Source organism: Lathyrus oleraceus, chromosome 7 (assembly GCF_024323335.1).
Source record: "Lathyrus oleraceus cultivar Zhongwan6 chromosome 7, CAAS_Psat_ZW6_1.0, whole genome shotgun sequence".
NCBI lineage: Eukaryota > Viridiplantae > Streptophyta > Magnoliopsida > Fabales > Fabaceae > Lathyrus > Lathyrus oleraceus.
Genome location: NC_066585.1, coordinates 432,432,804 through 432,449,561, shown reverse-complemented (window position 1 = coordinate 432,449,561; position 16,758 = coordinate 432,432,804). Strand labels below are relative to the sequence as shown.

Below are 16,758 nucleotides of genomic sequence, written 5' to 3'. Positions count from 1 at the left end.
ACACAAATTGTCACACCTAGATTCAACAGCTCATATCTCACAAACCAGGAAAGCAAAAATCACAAACTCTATACCAAAATGTTCATTGAGATGTCTATTTTACACATGCAAAATTTCAAGAATTTTAGATTAAGCATCATCATTTCATGATCAAAACATCAAGCAAGGTGCATGAAAGAACACATGTGAACAAACCCTAGGCCATGTTAAAAACCACACGTGCACAATTTTAATAAAAATAACCAAAACATTGTAGAGGTTACAAGGATCATGGCACAAAAAATTCCAGTCAATTTGGATCATTATTTCATGAGATATGATTTTTGGAATATGGATATAAAATAAAAAAATGACATGGAAAGGCTTGTATAATCATGTGAGCATATGAGGAAAAAATGCAAAGCCAATTCATGGAATGTCATAGTAAGGAATCGAAGCAGGTGCAGTTTTGAAAAGAGGCGCGCTACCTTAAGTGAGTGGACACATGGCACGGTGTGAGTGGACGCATGGGACAAAAACAAGGAAAAGCATGCAGGCCAGGCTAAACAAGATCAAAACACGCGTTCTGGAAAAAATTCTAAACATTCATAGCGTGTTCTTCATAAATTCATAGCTCAAGAACAAATGTTCACCAAAATTAACAAATCACACATCATTGGAAAGGTCTTCTCAAGCACAACACGAATCCATGATCAATTTATCCTAACTCTTCCTAATTTAAAAGAATCGATCCAAAACATATTTGTGCATCAATCTTAAAATCCACATAACTTCCTTGTTTCTCAACCAAATTCAGTGATTCAACTTGCAGAATTACCTCCTAAGCAAGATCTATCTAAAGCATATATCAATTGCATGAATTAGGCAAATCGAAAACTGACCTTCTTAGAATTGCAGATGTGAAATCGCGCGTTTCAGGCCATGGAAGTGCAAAACAGATGCTCTTTGATGCTAGTATTGATGAATGGAACAAGGTTTGTGTGTTGATTATGAAGGATCTAGCTCAAATCTCCATTTGCCATTGTTGAAGCTCACTTTAACAGTCCACGATTCTTCAAGATTTCTCCAGGATTTTGCTTCAATCCACTTCCAATATGCATGTAGATGATGAATTGATCGAAGGCAAGGCAAAAAGAATGAAGAAAATTGATGAAGAAAGTTGAGAGAAAAATGAAAAAGTTTTGGATCTAGATCTAGAATTCACAATTCTGTTATGGTTAATCAGAAAACAGTTATGATTATGGCTTTATATGTGATTTAATGAAGTTGCTTATCATGATTAGCAAAAATGCAAGTGTTTAAGCCAAAACCAAGTTTTATGCTAAATTGGAAAATTGGTCAATTCACCCTCACCATGTGAAAACCAATGTAACAGTGCATTTTCTATTGTAGCAAGTTTAAAAACCTGTTTTAAGGCCAAGGCAATTGGAATTAAGTGAATACCATGCTTATTTTTCAAAATCACCTTTTTCCCTCCAAATTCAAATTAAGTCCACTTGAAAAATGCACTTTTTGTGTGAGCAAAATTCATGAAATGTAATGCTTGAATTGGATAGAGGACATCAAAAGAAATTTGCTCCAAAAAGTCTCACTCCATTTGGCCTTGTGAATCAAAAGTTATGCCTTGTTGAAGTTCAACTTTTTTGGACAATGATTTGATCATAACTTGCCAACCACAAATGATAAATTCATGTTCTTGGACTTTTTGGAAAGGTGAGAGCAAGATCTACAACTTTCATGTTGGACAAAATTTCATTTGAAGCATTTTTGGACATGTAATTCCAAGGAGAAAACATTTCCATTTTTGGCAATTTTGAATTACAAGTCACTTCCTATTTTTGGAAAGTTTTCATCTGACTTTATTTTCTTCATTGTTGATGTTTGAAATGTCAAATGAAACTTGTTTGGACATGAATGAAGTGTCTCTAACCCTCTCCCACCTCCAAATCCATCAGTTGACCTTTGGTTGACTTTTTCTGACTGATAGATGAATTGGCTATGCACTGATCAACTTGAGCTTCAATCTCCTGATGAAATGGCTCAATGATGAAACCCTAGCTTCCATAAGCTCAATGAAACCAATAAATGATCCCCACCTCAATGAAAACCTCATCTCCTTGACAAGCCCTGATTGGCACAATGCAGATGATTAGGGTTGACCAGTGGTCAAAACCCTAATCTCAAGGCATCTGATCAAGCACAATGAATCTCTTGGTGATGACAAGACCATGATGATGATGTACCATTTCAACCAAGATAAATCTCAACCTCCTTGAGGAACCAAGAAACCCTAATTGAAGCACAAGCCTTCAGATGATCAGTGATCAATCCAATGAAACCCTCAGGCTTGAATATATCGACCTCTTTATCTTCTGATCAAGACTTAGGAGGATGACTTGCTCAATGTGGCCATATGATGTGCAAATATGCAATGACTAATGACCTAAAAATGAAATGCAAGATGCTAAGCTAGTCCCAAGAGAGGAGGGCAAATTTTGAGGTGTTACAGACTTTTCTACTCTCTTTTTCTGCCTTTTCAATACTTCTAAGGCACTTAATATTTCTTCGTCTAAATTGACTAATTCATCTAACATCATATTCTAATAAGACTCATATGGAATTTCATGATGCCTCCGAATTCTTGTTGATTGTAAGTGGATTTCGACTGGAAAAACAACATCGTGACCATATGTTAATCGGAAAGGCGTAGCATTTCTAGCCTCTTTAGGGGAGGTTCGACAAACCCATAAAATCTGGTCTAACGTCTTATGCCAATTTCTTGGCTTTTCCCCACATGCTTTTAATTAGCATAATTACCACCTTATTTACTGCTTCGACCTGACCATTAGCCTGAGCATAATAGGGTGTAAATGTTAGTAATTTGAACCCCATTTCTTTAGCAAACTCCTGGACTTTCCACCAGTAAAAACTGATCCTTGATCTGTTGAAATAGTTTCTGGGATTCCGAACCTATAAATGATATGCTTCTGAATAAATTCAATCATGGTCTCTTGGTCAACATTCGTCAAAGGAATAACCTCAATCCACTTGGTGAAATAATCTATACCCACTAAAATGTATCTTTGACTCTTAGATGGCGCTGGTCGAATTTCTCCAACTAGGTCCAACGGCCAGCCTCTAAAAGGCCAAGGTTTCACAATCGAATGGAGTTCGCTTGCAGGGACATGTTGTATGCATGCATGCACTTGGCACTCTTGACATCCTTTAGCGAATTCCATACAATCCTTAAGCATGGTAGGCTAATACATTCCTTGTCGAAATAATAGCCATTTCATCTTGTGACCTACTTGATGTGCCCCACATGCCCTACTATGGACACTAGATAGGGCTATGTGTGCCTTAGATTCACTAAGGCATTTAAGTAAGACTCCTTGAGGTGCCTTTTTGAACAATTCGTTTCCCATAAAAACATAGCTTAAAGCTCGATACCTGACTTTTCGTTCAGTAGATGCTGTTGGGTTTTCTAAATATTCCATTATTGGTTTTCTACAATCTTCGTCTACCAAACAATCCATTGCCAGAATCTCAAAATTTTCTTTGTTAGCATAGCCTAACTTTGTTTCTTCCAAATCTGATGGGAAAAGTCTAGTCTACACTACTCTTCCTCTGACCTCGACCACATATTGTAACTTCTCTTTCGAAATTTTATAACTAGAGGCAATATGAGCTAAGTCATTGACCTCTTGATTCTTAAGTCGAGGTATATGTTGAATGTTTACCACCTCAAACTTACGTAAGAGTCTACTAGCTATCACAAAGTACATAATCAGATTTTCTTTAACACATATGTATTCCCTTGTGATTTGTTTTATTACTAATTCTGAGTCTCCCATTATTTCGACTCAAGTTACCCCAATTCCAACAAGATCTCAAGGCCAGATATCAAAGCCTCATATTCAGCCTCATTGTTCGAACACAGGCCTTCGACCTTATCCTTGAATTTTGTTAGGAGAAATAATTAGTACTCCCACGTCTGTTCCATCTTTATGAGTAGAACCATCGAAGAACAACTTCCAAGGCTCCAACTCCAGATAGTTTAAGGAGTTTTGTACTATTAAGTGGTCAATTATAAAGTATGTTACCACTTGTCCCTTAACAGCATTTAAAGGCCTATAAGTTAAAGAATATTCCATCAAATCTAAAGCCCGTTTACCAATTCGACTATGTAAGATAGGTTTAGATAACATATACTTAATAACGTCGAAATGAGATGAAACGTACACATCAACTGACTTTATATAATGCTTTAGTTTTCTACAAGAGAAATATAGACATATGCATAATTTTTCGACTATACTATATCTGGTTTTTGCATCATTTAAGACCCTGCTAAGGTAGTAAATGTCCCTTTCGACACCATTTTCATCCTCCTAAGCCAACATGCTCCCTAACGTTACATCAGATGCATCTATGTACAATCTCATACATCTATTCCTACAGGGAGGTGACAAAATCAGAGGTTGCACAAGGTAGTCTTTGATCTTGTCGAAAGCCTCTTGTTGCACGTGCCCCCATTCAAATCCTTCATGCTTGATTCGAAGCAGAGGTGATAAGGCTTGAGTCTTGCCACTTAAGTTCGATATAAACCTCCTTAAGAAGTTAATCTTGCCTAGCAACGCCTGTAATTCCTTCTTTGTTGATGGCGCTTTCACTTCCATAATGGCCTTGGTTTTATTCTGATTAATTTTGATCCCTTTCTTGTAGACCACAAAGCCTAAGAAATACCATGTCTGCACACAAAAAACTCACTTTAGAGGATTCATTTTGAGACCATGTTTCCTTATTCTATCGAATGATTGTCGAAGATGGTCTACATGATTCTTCGCTGAAACGAACTTAACGACAATATCATCTATGTAGAGTTGCATAAACATTTCGATGAAATCATGAAAAATGGAATTCATTGCCCGCTGATACGTTGCCCCGATGTTTTTTAGGCCAAAAGGCATTATTACCCATTCATAGGTACCTAATGCTCCGGGGCATCGAAATGTCGTTTTTGGCACATCTTCATCAGCGATGAAAATCTGATTATATCCAGAATATCCGTTGAGCATACTAAGATACTCATGTCCTGCGGCAGAATCTACTAGCATTTCTGCCACAAGCATTGGATACTCATCTTTCGGGGTTGCAACATTCAAATCTCTGAAGTCAATGTAAACCCTTAAAGTACCGTTCTTTTTAATAACCGATACTATATTAGCAATCCATTCGACATACCTGGTGGTGCGGATGAAATTGCATCTGAGAAGCCTTTCGAACTCCTCTTTGATCTTCGGCAGAACTTCGGGTGCAAATCGCCTCGGGGTTTGGTTGATAGGCTTCTTCCCAGGATTTATTGGCAACTTCAGTTCGACCAGATCTTTGCTCAAACCAAGCATCTCATCGTAATCCCATGCGAAGCAGTCTTTGTACTCCTTCAGCAGCTGGATCACTTCGATCTTGAGTTCTGGGCTGATGTTGACACTTACATACGTGGGACTTTTGATCCCCCATGTCCCCAAGTCAATTTCTTCCAAGGGATCCTGCGCTAGCATCTTCGTGTTACTTGCCAGAGAATCGTTTTTGAAACCCAAAGGCTCGTCATCATAGATGGCGTCGAGCCTCTGGCCTTGCACTTCATCTAGAACCTTATCAGGTGGTTCTGGATCGAAGTCCTTGCCAGGACCATCCAAGTGCATTTCTATCTTTTTGGCTTCGATATCCATGTATTTAACTTCGTCCTCCAAGGCCACTTTTAATTTCTTTTCGGCTATATAAGACGAAATCCTTTTTAATGTCTGTAAATCAAACATCGTCACCAAATTCACTTCCCCAACCCGTAGGTTGGATACCTTCGACACTTCCATAGCCGAAGTCCTCTTCGCCAACTACTTCTCTATCCCACTGGAACCCGTAAGTTGGGTGCAAATAGAGTGAGCAAAATGCCTTATCCGCAGGTGAAAAGTCGAAACCTGATGGACTGCAAGGCGCTATGTGGGTCAGGTTCCTGTCGAAACTGCTCCTGTCTACATGGTTAACCTCAACCATAAAATATCTTTGGTCCGCCTCTATATTCTCCACAATCCCATCGCTTTTCCAAATGGTTACCCTTTGGTGCATCGAAAAGGGGACTGCGCCTATGCCATGAATCCATTCCCTACCCAGTAACAAATTATAGTTGTCTCTTAATGCTATTACCATGAACATTGTTGGCCTTGTTATTGTGACGACAATGAGGTCAACTTGTATCACCCCTAATGCAGTTTCGACTTTCCCCTCATAGTTTGAGAGAACCATGTTGTGGGGTTTTGTGTCGGTGTCATCTTTACCGAACCTTTTTAGCATGAAATACGACATCAGGTTCACTGCCGCTCTACCATCAACAAGGATCTTATTTACCCCCACATTTTCTACTTTGCCTCTGATAAACAGAGGTTTTAGGTGACTCTTCATCGACTCATCTGACCTTTCGAAGAAGGTGTTTTTCTCCTCCATACAACCATTGTTCATGATATAATAACACACAGACTTGTGTTTTTCCATCTCCATTCTAGCCATTTCTTTTGGCTCCTCGACCTCCATGACTTGGTCATATTATCTAGGAAGGATAGACACCACATTGCATGCAATGTCTAGAGAGGCGTCCGAATCGGAGTCGAAGTCGTCTGTCACCATGTCTTCGTCATGATCAGACTTCGCCGCAGGCACCTTCTCTTGAGGAGAGAATAACTTCCTTTGGACCGACTTCTTTTCCTACTTGGGCACCATGTTGCTACTGGATTCAGGCTTCGCCTGTCCTGCAGGTTCTCTTTCAGCTTTTCTTCTGCCGTTGTTGCCTTCTCCATTGGGATCAGGACATTGGGTTTTATCCTTTATAATTCTCAGAATGATAAACCACTTGCTTCAACGCCTGAAACTCTTTTCGATAGGCCACTGAGGATCCTCTTTTGACATCAAAATTTTGCCATTTTTGGTGGCCTTGCTCTCTCCCCACAGTTGGTTTCGTCCAAGTGTCCCTTGGGGCTTCAATAGTAGGCCTATAAGTCGAAGGCCTGTTCGCCTGAAGGGGTAAGCTCTTCTGGTTTCCCCTTTTGGGATCCCATTTGTTATCGGATGTTTGAATATTTCTTGGACCTCTCCAACTTCTCCCTTTTTTGGCCAGTCTAACCCCCTCACGGTTCTCCATAACTTTCTTGTCGAAAATCGAACTGCACCTTGGGCACAACATAACTTCTGACCTTTTTCTCTGGCACTTTTGGAGGAATTTGACTAGGCCTTCCTCCTGTTTAGGGTAGACCCTTTTGTTGTACTCCTCCTGTTTAGGGTAGACCCTTTTGTTGTACTCCTCCTGTCGGAGGCTTTCTTCGTATACCTTCATTTCAGCGGTTTTCGAGGTTAAATCAACCATGTTGATTCCCAAGTTGACATCTTCGGTAATGTCTAACTCTTGCAGCTTAACTCTACGGCCCCCAGTGACCTCAGTCATGTCTACGTGTATGAAACCTTCAATGGTCTCATTTGTTGTGAAACTGACAATGGTTCCCTTAGTGAGATCCTTAGTGACTTCTCTGGAGAAACCCTCAGCAGTTTCTGTTGGGACCATTTAATAGGGATCCTCAGTGACCCCTTCCGCAACTTCCTGTTTAAAGTCTTCAGCCACTTCGACCATATTGGCCTTCTCCCCAGATTCTTCAGAAATTTCTACCATGTTGATCATGGAAGGTTCAGTATAATAGGCATCAACTATCTGAAGAGGGTCGGTGTCGATCCTCATTAGAATCTTCGATTTGTCTCCAAACTGGAGCCTTCCGTCTCTTATGGCGCTTTGCACAAGGTCCCTGAAAAGAAAACATTGTGAGGTTTTGTGGCCAAAAAAATTATGATATTTACAAAAACCCCTCTTTTTTCTTTGTTATATAGGGGGAATTTTAGCTCCAAGAGGCACTATCATCTGACCATCTTTAACAAGTAAATCTAAGATTTCATCATATTTAGTGACGTCGAAGGTATAAGTCTTATTAGGGAACCTAGGGTCCTTGTCTGGTTTGACTGGATTTTTCCCGCTTGAAGGAGTTAGAACTTTGCAGGAATAAGGTGGTCCTTGCTTCAGTCCAGCAAGGTCGACCTCACCCTCGTCGAAATCTACCTGCTCCCCAAACGTTTCAGGTTCGTCAGTTCCTAGTTCGACATATGCTACTCTATCCTTCCTATTGTTTTTGTTCGCTCCGACTTTCTCAACCTTCAAACATTCCACCTGTTAAACTCTATCAGCCAACTGGGCCATGTCTCTCAGGTATTGGGTATCCAACTTTTTCCTAATAGAATAGTCAAGACCCCTAGCCACCATTTTGACCAACTCATGCTCAGGCACTTGGGTAAAACATCTTGCCTTAAGCAGACGAAACCTGTTTAGGTAATCATCTATTGACTCAGGAAACTTTCGTTTAATACTGGCCAATTCTTTCAGACTTATCTTCGACTGTCCCATGTAAAATTGTTAATGGAACAGTCTTTCCAAATGAGTCTAAGTGTCAATGGAATTCGTTGGTAATGTGGTAAACCACATGAAGGCGTTCTTCGTAAGAGAGCTTGGGAAATATTTTATTCTAAGACTCTCATTGTTTGGAATTTCTCCCGCCTCTATGAAGTATCTGGCCACGTGTTCCACAGTGGATTCACTCGTATCCCTAGAAAACTTGGTGAATTTGGGGACTTTCCACTTAGGGGGTGATTCCGCCTGCAGAACATATTCAGACAAATGGGACATATAGGTTGGCCTATGGAGGCCAACGTCTACCCCATTTCGCACCATGATTCTTTCGACCATGGTTGTCAAATTATTATCTGCTGCCATATCATCGCATCGAATTCGCTGTATAAGTTCATCAGCATCTTAGTGCCTATTTGCCAACACTACCCGTGGCTCCCTTTCCCTTGGGATTTGTTCTTCAGCCCTAAGGGGTTCAACCCTAGGTGGTTTTACTCCTACCCCTTGATTCACCATGTTCACTTGTGGTGCATTTCATGGGACCTGGTTAATGTAAGGTCATCTTCGATGACTATCCTTTGATTCTCTCTTGTCCATCCCCTCTAAGGATGTCGAGGAGGTTGTGGGACACCAAAGAAATCTGCAATGCACGTCATTTGCACCGCCATTTGTTGGTTCATTTGAGTAGTATCTTGTATTAATGGGTTGAATATTGTACATATTGTTTGGGCCAGAATCTGGACCATTTCATGGTTACTTTCGTCCATTTGTTGCCTCAACACCACTGTAGAATTATTCGTCATATTCAACATCTGGGTATGAAGACCCACCCCTACAGGCTGGTTTCGACTTAGATTGTTTACACCGACCCAGATCCCTGCAATGACGAAGATACATTCGTCAAGGGGTCCACATATGTCGACGTCGAATTATGTAAATTCGTCATCATCGTAGTTGGCATGCCATAGGGCTGTTCGTGACCATTCATTGGCATCGAAAAACCACTCACATAAGACCTAAAAACTTGCTTCCCCCTTGGAGGGGGGGGGGTGTCCCTGGTGGCCATTGTGTTCCTAAAGGATCCGCTGGTGGGGCTTCTGGGCCTATGTAAGACAAAATAGGCCCACTATGGGCCCTCGAACGCACGGGCGTCGAATTTGCTGTGGATGGTACCAATTCGGCAGTAGACGCCGCCACCGTACTTCCCCCTGATGCTGACGTAGGGGGTGGTTCTCCATTATTATCTGGAGGATTTCTGACTATCTGATGGGTTCACCATTCTCCTCGTGTACCCTCTCCTTGATCTACCCTCGTTGATTGTGGCAACTTTACCACATCTCAATAACATGTAACAGAGTTATACAAAGAGATATTGAAAAACGAAGAATGCAATTTCTTTTATAGAAAATACTAGCACTGGTCCCACTGGGCGTGCCAATTTGTTTACCGTAAAAATTGGTACACAACCACTGGTCTTCCAAATTACAGAAATTTTGGTTACTCACAGGATTGACTAGATTGATCCTAGGACATGTGCTATTGTTCTAAAAATCTTATATGAGAATATTAACACTTCGACAATATCCTTGAATAAAAATATTTGATGAAAGCGTTCTTAAGAAGATAAATGGCAAAAATGCAAGTGAAGTATAAAATAATGTTTGATAAATGACTGATTGTAAAAGATAATTATTAAACAAGAAAATGTAATTAAGCTTTAATTGATATAAGTATAATGGTGTTATCAAACGTACATTCTCAATTGTACTCTTTTCTCCGCACTTTAGATACTTTGAGTAAATATGATTGATTGTATAGTAATTTGAACACACCAATCCTAACATTAGATGTCTATTTATTCTAAATTAAAATAATTATCTCCAACGAATCTTTTTCCAGGCGCTGACACGTTACACTCGGCTTGCCTTCGACTGATGAGAATGTTCCACGTATCCTTTCTTATCAAAAGTGGATAAGAATGAAATACAGTTACTCATTTGCCATTCAAAATTCAAATATATGCCGAACAACCCTTCCGTCGAAGTAGCCTTTTGAACTTGAGATTATCCCTAAATTTCACATTCATCTTCCCACACAAAAGGCAAACTTCGACACATCCTGAGTTTCGTATTCTTGTCGAACAACTTGTCTGTTGAACAATACTTTGTATCGAAATCCTAGATAATTCCAAAGAGCATTCTTTTTCTTTATTTTATCACACCTAACCTGATGTCGAAATTCCCACCTAACAATTACAAATTTAAAATTTAAATGGTTAGTTTAATAGTGAAATTTTTACCAACAAAAATAGTAAGATGTCAACAGAGCATTTAAAACATAACTCAGATAAACAAAGAAGCAAAAGGATTCCAACTTCCAAGCTTCTTTCGCAAAAACCAACAACCGTTAACCACCACATTTTTGTCGTATTTTTGACTCACCATTATTATATTTGAGCCACCACGAGCACCATCGGGGATATCAAGTCCTTGACCAGAAAGAATTTGGAAGATTGATTTTCATTTGTCGATCTGAGTAGCAGGTCAAATGACTTGATTTTTTTATTATAAAATAAATATATTTTTGTCAATATAAAAAATATTATGATTTCTCTCTTTTCACTCTGTTTCTCACCTTATTCTCTTTTGAATTTCTTCCCTTTACAAAACATAGTGTTAATGAGATAACTTTTTAATTTTTGCATTTTTAATAAATATAAATTGAGAATTTGAGTTAGAAATTATGAAGTTACTCAATTCATTGAAAAAATTATTAGACTAATATGAAAGTTTGGTCAAAATTTGTTAATTCAAATCGATTGAACCCAATTGTATGAATCGTTTAAATTGATAAACCATCAACCGATAAAATAAAATTTAATTTTGAGTAAAACCGGGTCCAACTTTAACCATGAGTTACTTCAGTTTAGTTAATTTGGACCCAAACACACCCATACCCACAACCATAATTTTGATTATTTTGCTTAATCGATCAAACCAGCTTAGACCATCCAATGTTTTGGTTTTCGATTGAACCGGTCGATCAGACCGTTCGACCCGGTTTTTAAACACTGTTAGCACGTGGCCCTATTTCGAGTTCGTCTTCCACACGCCCCCAATATCCACCTCGTCATTCTCTCTATACTCATTTTCTTGCGGATTCATTGTTTTCACTGGGCACTTACTCCGTTGATTCCTCCATTTCAAACCACTCAACGTCTCCCAATTCATCAACCGCCATGTCTTGCCTCCTCCGATCAAGCAAATCTAAGCTCTTATCTTCCTCTTCTTCTCTCTCTCGAGCCTTCTCTTCCATCCCCCGCTCCAACAACCAGATCGGATCCATCTCTCCCGCCGCCACCGAACTCTTCCACCGCAACTCCGCTACTCTTCCCATAGGTACCGATTCTCCAATCTCTTAACCATTTCTGCAATTACTTCAATTATTTTATTATTTTACTTCATCGTTAAATATATCATTATGCTTATTTCCGTTCTGTTTTCGAATCGCATGCTTTTTTATATAATTTTTGTGTGTGTTTCTGTTAGCTGATGCTGGGTTTTCATGTTCTGAATTCTTATTTCTTCGAATGTGCATGTTATTTCAGCGGAAGAAAACCCTACCCAGGGATACACGGTTGGTTTCCCCAAAAATCTGGAGAGTAAGCTTGGTGGTGATTCTAATGTGATCGATTCTTTGGTACGTCTATTTTCTCTTCACTTGCTTGTGTTTTTGTGTTCTATAAAGTAATTTTAATTTTTAGCCATAGTAAGTGGACTGAAATAGGTTTTATGTACCTTTGACTCATAATTGTTTATGTAATGTTACATCTCATTTATTTTTCCTTTGTAATAGAAGTGGTCCTTACCACCGACATCTCTGAAAAAAGGTGTATCCGTAACAATATCCGTAACTGATACCGACACTTGTGATTACGTTTAATTTATTCATTTTCTTAAAATTATTATCACTGTCGATGTGGCGGTGTCGGTGTTGGTCGTGTTTCTCAGGTCCGTGCTTCATAGGTTGTCATAGCAAGGCCATAGCGTAGGGGAATTTTAATAAACTGCAATAAGGTCTTATTGCTGTTGCTACATTACAATTAACTGTTGAGATGTTTTGTTTGAAAATGCGTGGTTTTTAATTAATGTATAAAAGCAGTGTGTTTATTATTGTTGATTTTTATTACTGAACAGTTTTGCATTGGTATATTTTTTATACTCTCCCAAGTTCTTGTAAAATATGAATTGTTATGAGAGGTACAAGTTCATTTCCACCTTTAATGCGTAAGTTTATCTGTGTTGAACCACCTTTGGTTCCTTATTTTCTTGTGTGTCTAGTACTTATTGATAGTCAAAAGCTGAGCTATGGTTATTATTATCAAATTCATTCATGTCTACTATGTTTTCTTTACTATCTTTATTCATGATTTCCATGAAATTTGGCAAGTGTGTGTTGAATCCAGCCAATTGAGCTTTTGGTGCTTCAAGATTGCCTTGTCCATCTATGGAAAGATTTCTCTGTGCTTTCTATAACATTGTCTGCAAATACTTCCCTTGAGACTCTATTCTCATTTGTAACTTCTTTTGTACCAATTGGCTAGGAAGTAGTTTTGTACAAGTGAATTAAGATTCTTTAGAATTGAACAGTTAACTTGATTAGAATTTAAAAATTCACTAGTTAAATACAAGGATGTAGTAAATATAATGCAAGTAAAATATGACAGAGTACCTCTAGCTGCTTTTCCAATCTTTTCGAATCTCAATTTGTTGCCTTAGTGCTCCTGCTATTGGGATTTCTCTTATCGATTGTGTAAACTAGTTAGAAAAGGAGAAACTAAACTTCAGAGATTGAAATTTAGCACTAGCATAGTTTTCCACTTAAAAGTTAGTACTAGTACCCAGAGATTTTGAAATTTGATACCATTCATATTGCTTGTATGTGGCTATAGTATATGGTCTACATATTTATTATTCTCATCTTTCCATTTTAAAATATGATGAGATTTGCTTTCTTTATATTTTGTTGCTTTCTTAACTGTCAGTTCCAAAAATCTGACTATATAATCAACAAATTGTGGTATATCATAATTTTTTTAATACTATTTTTGCAGCAATTTGAATATGTGAAAGATGAGTAGTATTTTTTTTTTTTAAATTTCAAATAAAAATTACTATTCAAAACTTGTTTTTTTGTAAGCACTGTTCAATGCACATCCAAACACAAATAGTTAATTCAACATAAGCTCTCGGGCGAAGAGCTCTTATGTCATAAGCATGATTATTGGCTAATGGAAAGGAGTCAAATACCAATTCTAACTAACAACTGGAACCAGATTTCCCACTTTTTCTTCTGTGCATGTCTCAACTATCTAGTCTTTCTTAGATTATAGAGACTTGTGTCTTGTTATTGCAAGCATTACAAAGCTTCATATTCTGATAGGGTCAGAAGAAGTTGTGAACTGTTTCTATATCAGTCATATATGCTCACACAGAATATATATCATATAAAAGATGTTATAATATATATGTATACATATTAAGAATATCGTGTTTTGGGAAGCCATGGCCTTCCTATCTCCATAAAAAGATCCCTCGATGCCTAGTACCATCTTGCATGGAATATAGTTTATTTTCCTACCTTCTTTGTTCTAGAATGCAAAATGAATAAATGCACTGTTCTAGATAATCTGAAGCATTATCACTAATTTTTCTTAGTTCTATTAAATTTCTAATTGCCATGGAATTGTTCTCTTATGTCAGAGATACCAGGCTCTTGGACTGAACACTAATATGTTGGCTGGAGCTAGATATGGTACTAAAGCTTGTGCTGCAAAGAGTCCAATGCTATTGGTGAGTTACTTTATCATTTGTGAATTGAGTCTAATCTATTTGGATTTCCTGATGTGGTTGGTGACATTTACATTTCAATAGGGAGTCAGTACTCTGATGGCAAGAAACTTTGAGAGAAGCGTGGCTGCTGACACGTTGGGACTGGCTGGTCAGAGGCGTTTTATGAGTGACAACCCAAGTAAAACCAGTGAGATAAAGCCGCCTTCCGGTTTTCGCCCGTTATCTCCTCATCTTCCTCTTTACCAGCCCCAGCTTTCTTCAACCCTTTCAATTTGCAATAGAATTGCCGGAGGTTTCCTAGTAGCGGTCACATTGCTTTTTTATATGATATACATGAAATTAGGTTTGGTTACTCTCACCTATGATTCATTCTACCAATTTGTATTCTATTCATCAAAACTCCACCTACTTGCAGTAGAGATTTCTGCCTTAGCCATGTCCTATCATCTGTATAGTGCAATTCGTCACTTATTCATATGATATCACAGTCACAACTGATATCTGAGCAGTATGTTTGATCCTGAGGTAATTTTATCTCTTTCTTGATTCATATTTTGATTTTTTATGGTCGCAAAACATTTATTCAGCTTTTGGAAATTATGCTTCAGTACCTTGTTTTTGACATAGATTAGTGTTATATTTTCAGGTGGAACTTGCTTGCACGTGTCATAAGACTTCATCCGTCAAGCACTGTGAATCTTCTTTAAGTAGTTTTGCTATTACCAAAATAATAATGATAACTTAGAATTTCATGTTTATGCTGAGCATAACTACACCTGTTTTGCATCTGAGATTTCAGTGATGTATATTTTTGCACCCCCTCAAGTTGTGAGTATTTGTCACATTCAATAAAGCATTTGAGTTTAGTGACTCATGTGATACATTATCTCATATTTGTCTAATGTTTAAAATTTATTTTATTCAAGGCATTGTTTACAGTTTTATATTATGCACATGGAAGAAATAACACCACATTCTATATAGAGAGAAGCTCTGCCTTCTCTCTATCTTATTCCCTATGAACCTTCTATTAGAGTTCTCCATTTCTGGAGACCCTTTTCCTCCCCAGTGGAGGCCTCACTCCCCATTCTTTGGGGTTTGCTCTTGAAAACTTCAATGTTCCTTCCATTTCTCCATAACCGCAGAACACATCATCGGTCTCTCTCCCACATCTGTCATAGCTCCTCCCCAGGTAGAGAGATCGCCACCGGAGCCAGCACCCCTGCCTCCCTCCTTCACGGTGGCTCCAACACACAGGTCTGAGGCCATTCCTGCCGCCAACAAAGCCACTGAGGCATCTTCTAGGTTTGTTGTTAGATTTAGCTACTAGGTATCAATATGTGTATTTGTGTTGTTATTATTCTTGTGCACTGTTCTGCATTTTGAGCTTAAAGTAGGGTTTTTTTTGTGCACGCATGATGTTTGTTAGAAAGACTCAATAATGCATGGTAGTTTGGAATGATATTTTGTGGCTACATTTTGTTGTGGTTATGACCGGTAATCTCACATCTACACCAAACACCTCTGCCAATGACCACTTGTAGATAATGTCAATTTGGGTTCTAGGTTTTAGATTTTTATTTGGTAAACCTCTTTTGAATTCCGACTTCTCAAAGTATCATATTGTTCGAGTTTGTTTGACTGTTAGCTTTAAAGTGTGGGTGTGAAATGTCCCAAACACTTATTATGTTCACTTCATCTGTAATGCTCTTAATTTAATCTATTGAAGAAACTATTTTCTGTCCAAAAAAATGTGTACTTGAACGAAATATGATGAGAAATTAAAGTGAAATGGGTAATGAAAAACAAGTTAGAAGTTATGTGAAATCTGTTTTTGAAATGCCACTTAGTTTAAAGGAGAATAAATATAGACATGAGGAATGACTTCATTAGCTTTACTGTTAGATGATTTTGGTGAGTGTAGTTCATTAATAATTTTCTTATATTCTTATATTAAAATAATACTATATTTTAATCATTCATGTATTAAAATAACAATTTTTTATATTAAAATAATATATTTAAAATATTCATTTATTAAAATAAGTAAAGTCAAACGATGAGTCCAGTCGCAAAACATCATTAAATGTATTATATCGCATTTACCTTCATAACATTCTCATTTAGACAAAGTTACATCGAGCAATTTTCTGGAAAAAATAATTGAAGCCATTCTTGCAAGATTTGAAAACCAACTTATGTGTATGTTAATGATTATTAATGTATTTGTTTAATAAAAATTAATGTTTATGTGAATGATTATTAATGTATTCATTTAATAAAAATAACCATTCAAATAGTAAATTAGTTTTACCAAATTAAAACAACACAAAAATTCATTATAATCATTTATACAAAGTTGTCGTTAACAAAACATATCACTACTACTTATATATAAATTCTAGGTCAACC

The 16,758-nt window shown here is 37.7% G+C and overlaps 1 protein-coding gene across 1 annotated transcript; it reads left to right on the top strand.

Annotated features, from left to right (window-relative positions):
* Positions 1-11,567: 11,567 nt before the first annotated feature.
* Positions 11,568-15,237, top strand: LOC127100867 (succinate dehydrogenase subunit 3-1, mitochondrial). Its single transcript, XM_051038179.1, has 5 exons — positions 11,568-11,892; positions 12,102-12,193; positions 14,257-14,346; positions 14,428-14,871; positions 14,993-15,237. The coding sequence occupies exons 1-4, from the start codon at positions 11,733-11,735 to the stop codon at positions 14,824-14,826; spliced, it is 741 nt and encodes a 246-aa protein (XP_050894136.1). The 5' UTR covers positions 11,568-11,732; the 3' UTR covers positions 14,827-14,871; positions 14,993-15,237.
* The last annotated feature ends 1,521 nt before the right edge of the window (positions 15,238-16,758 follow it).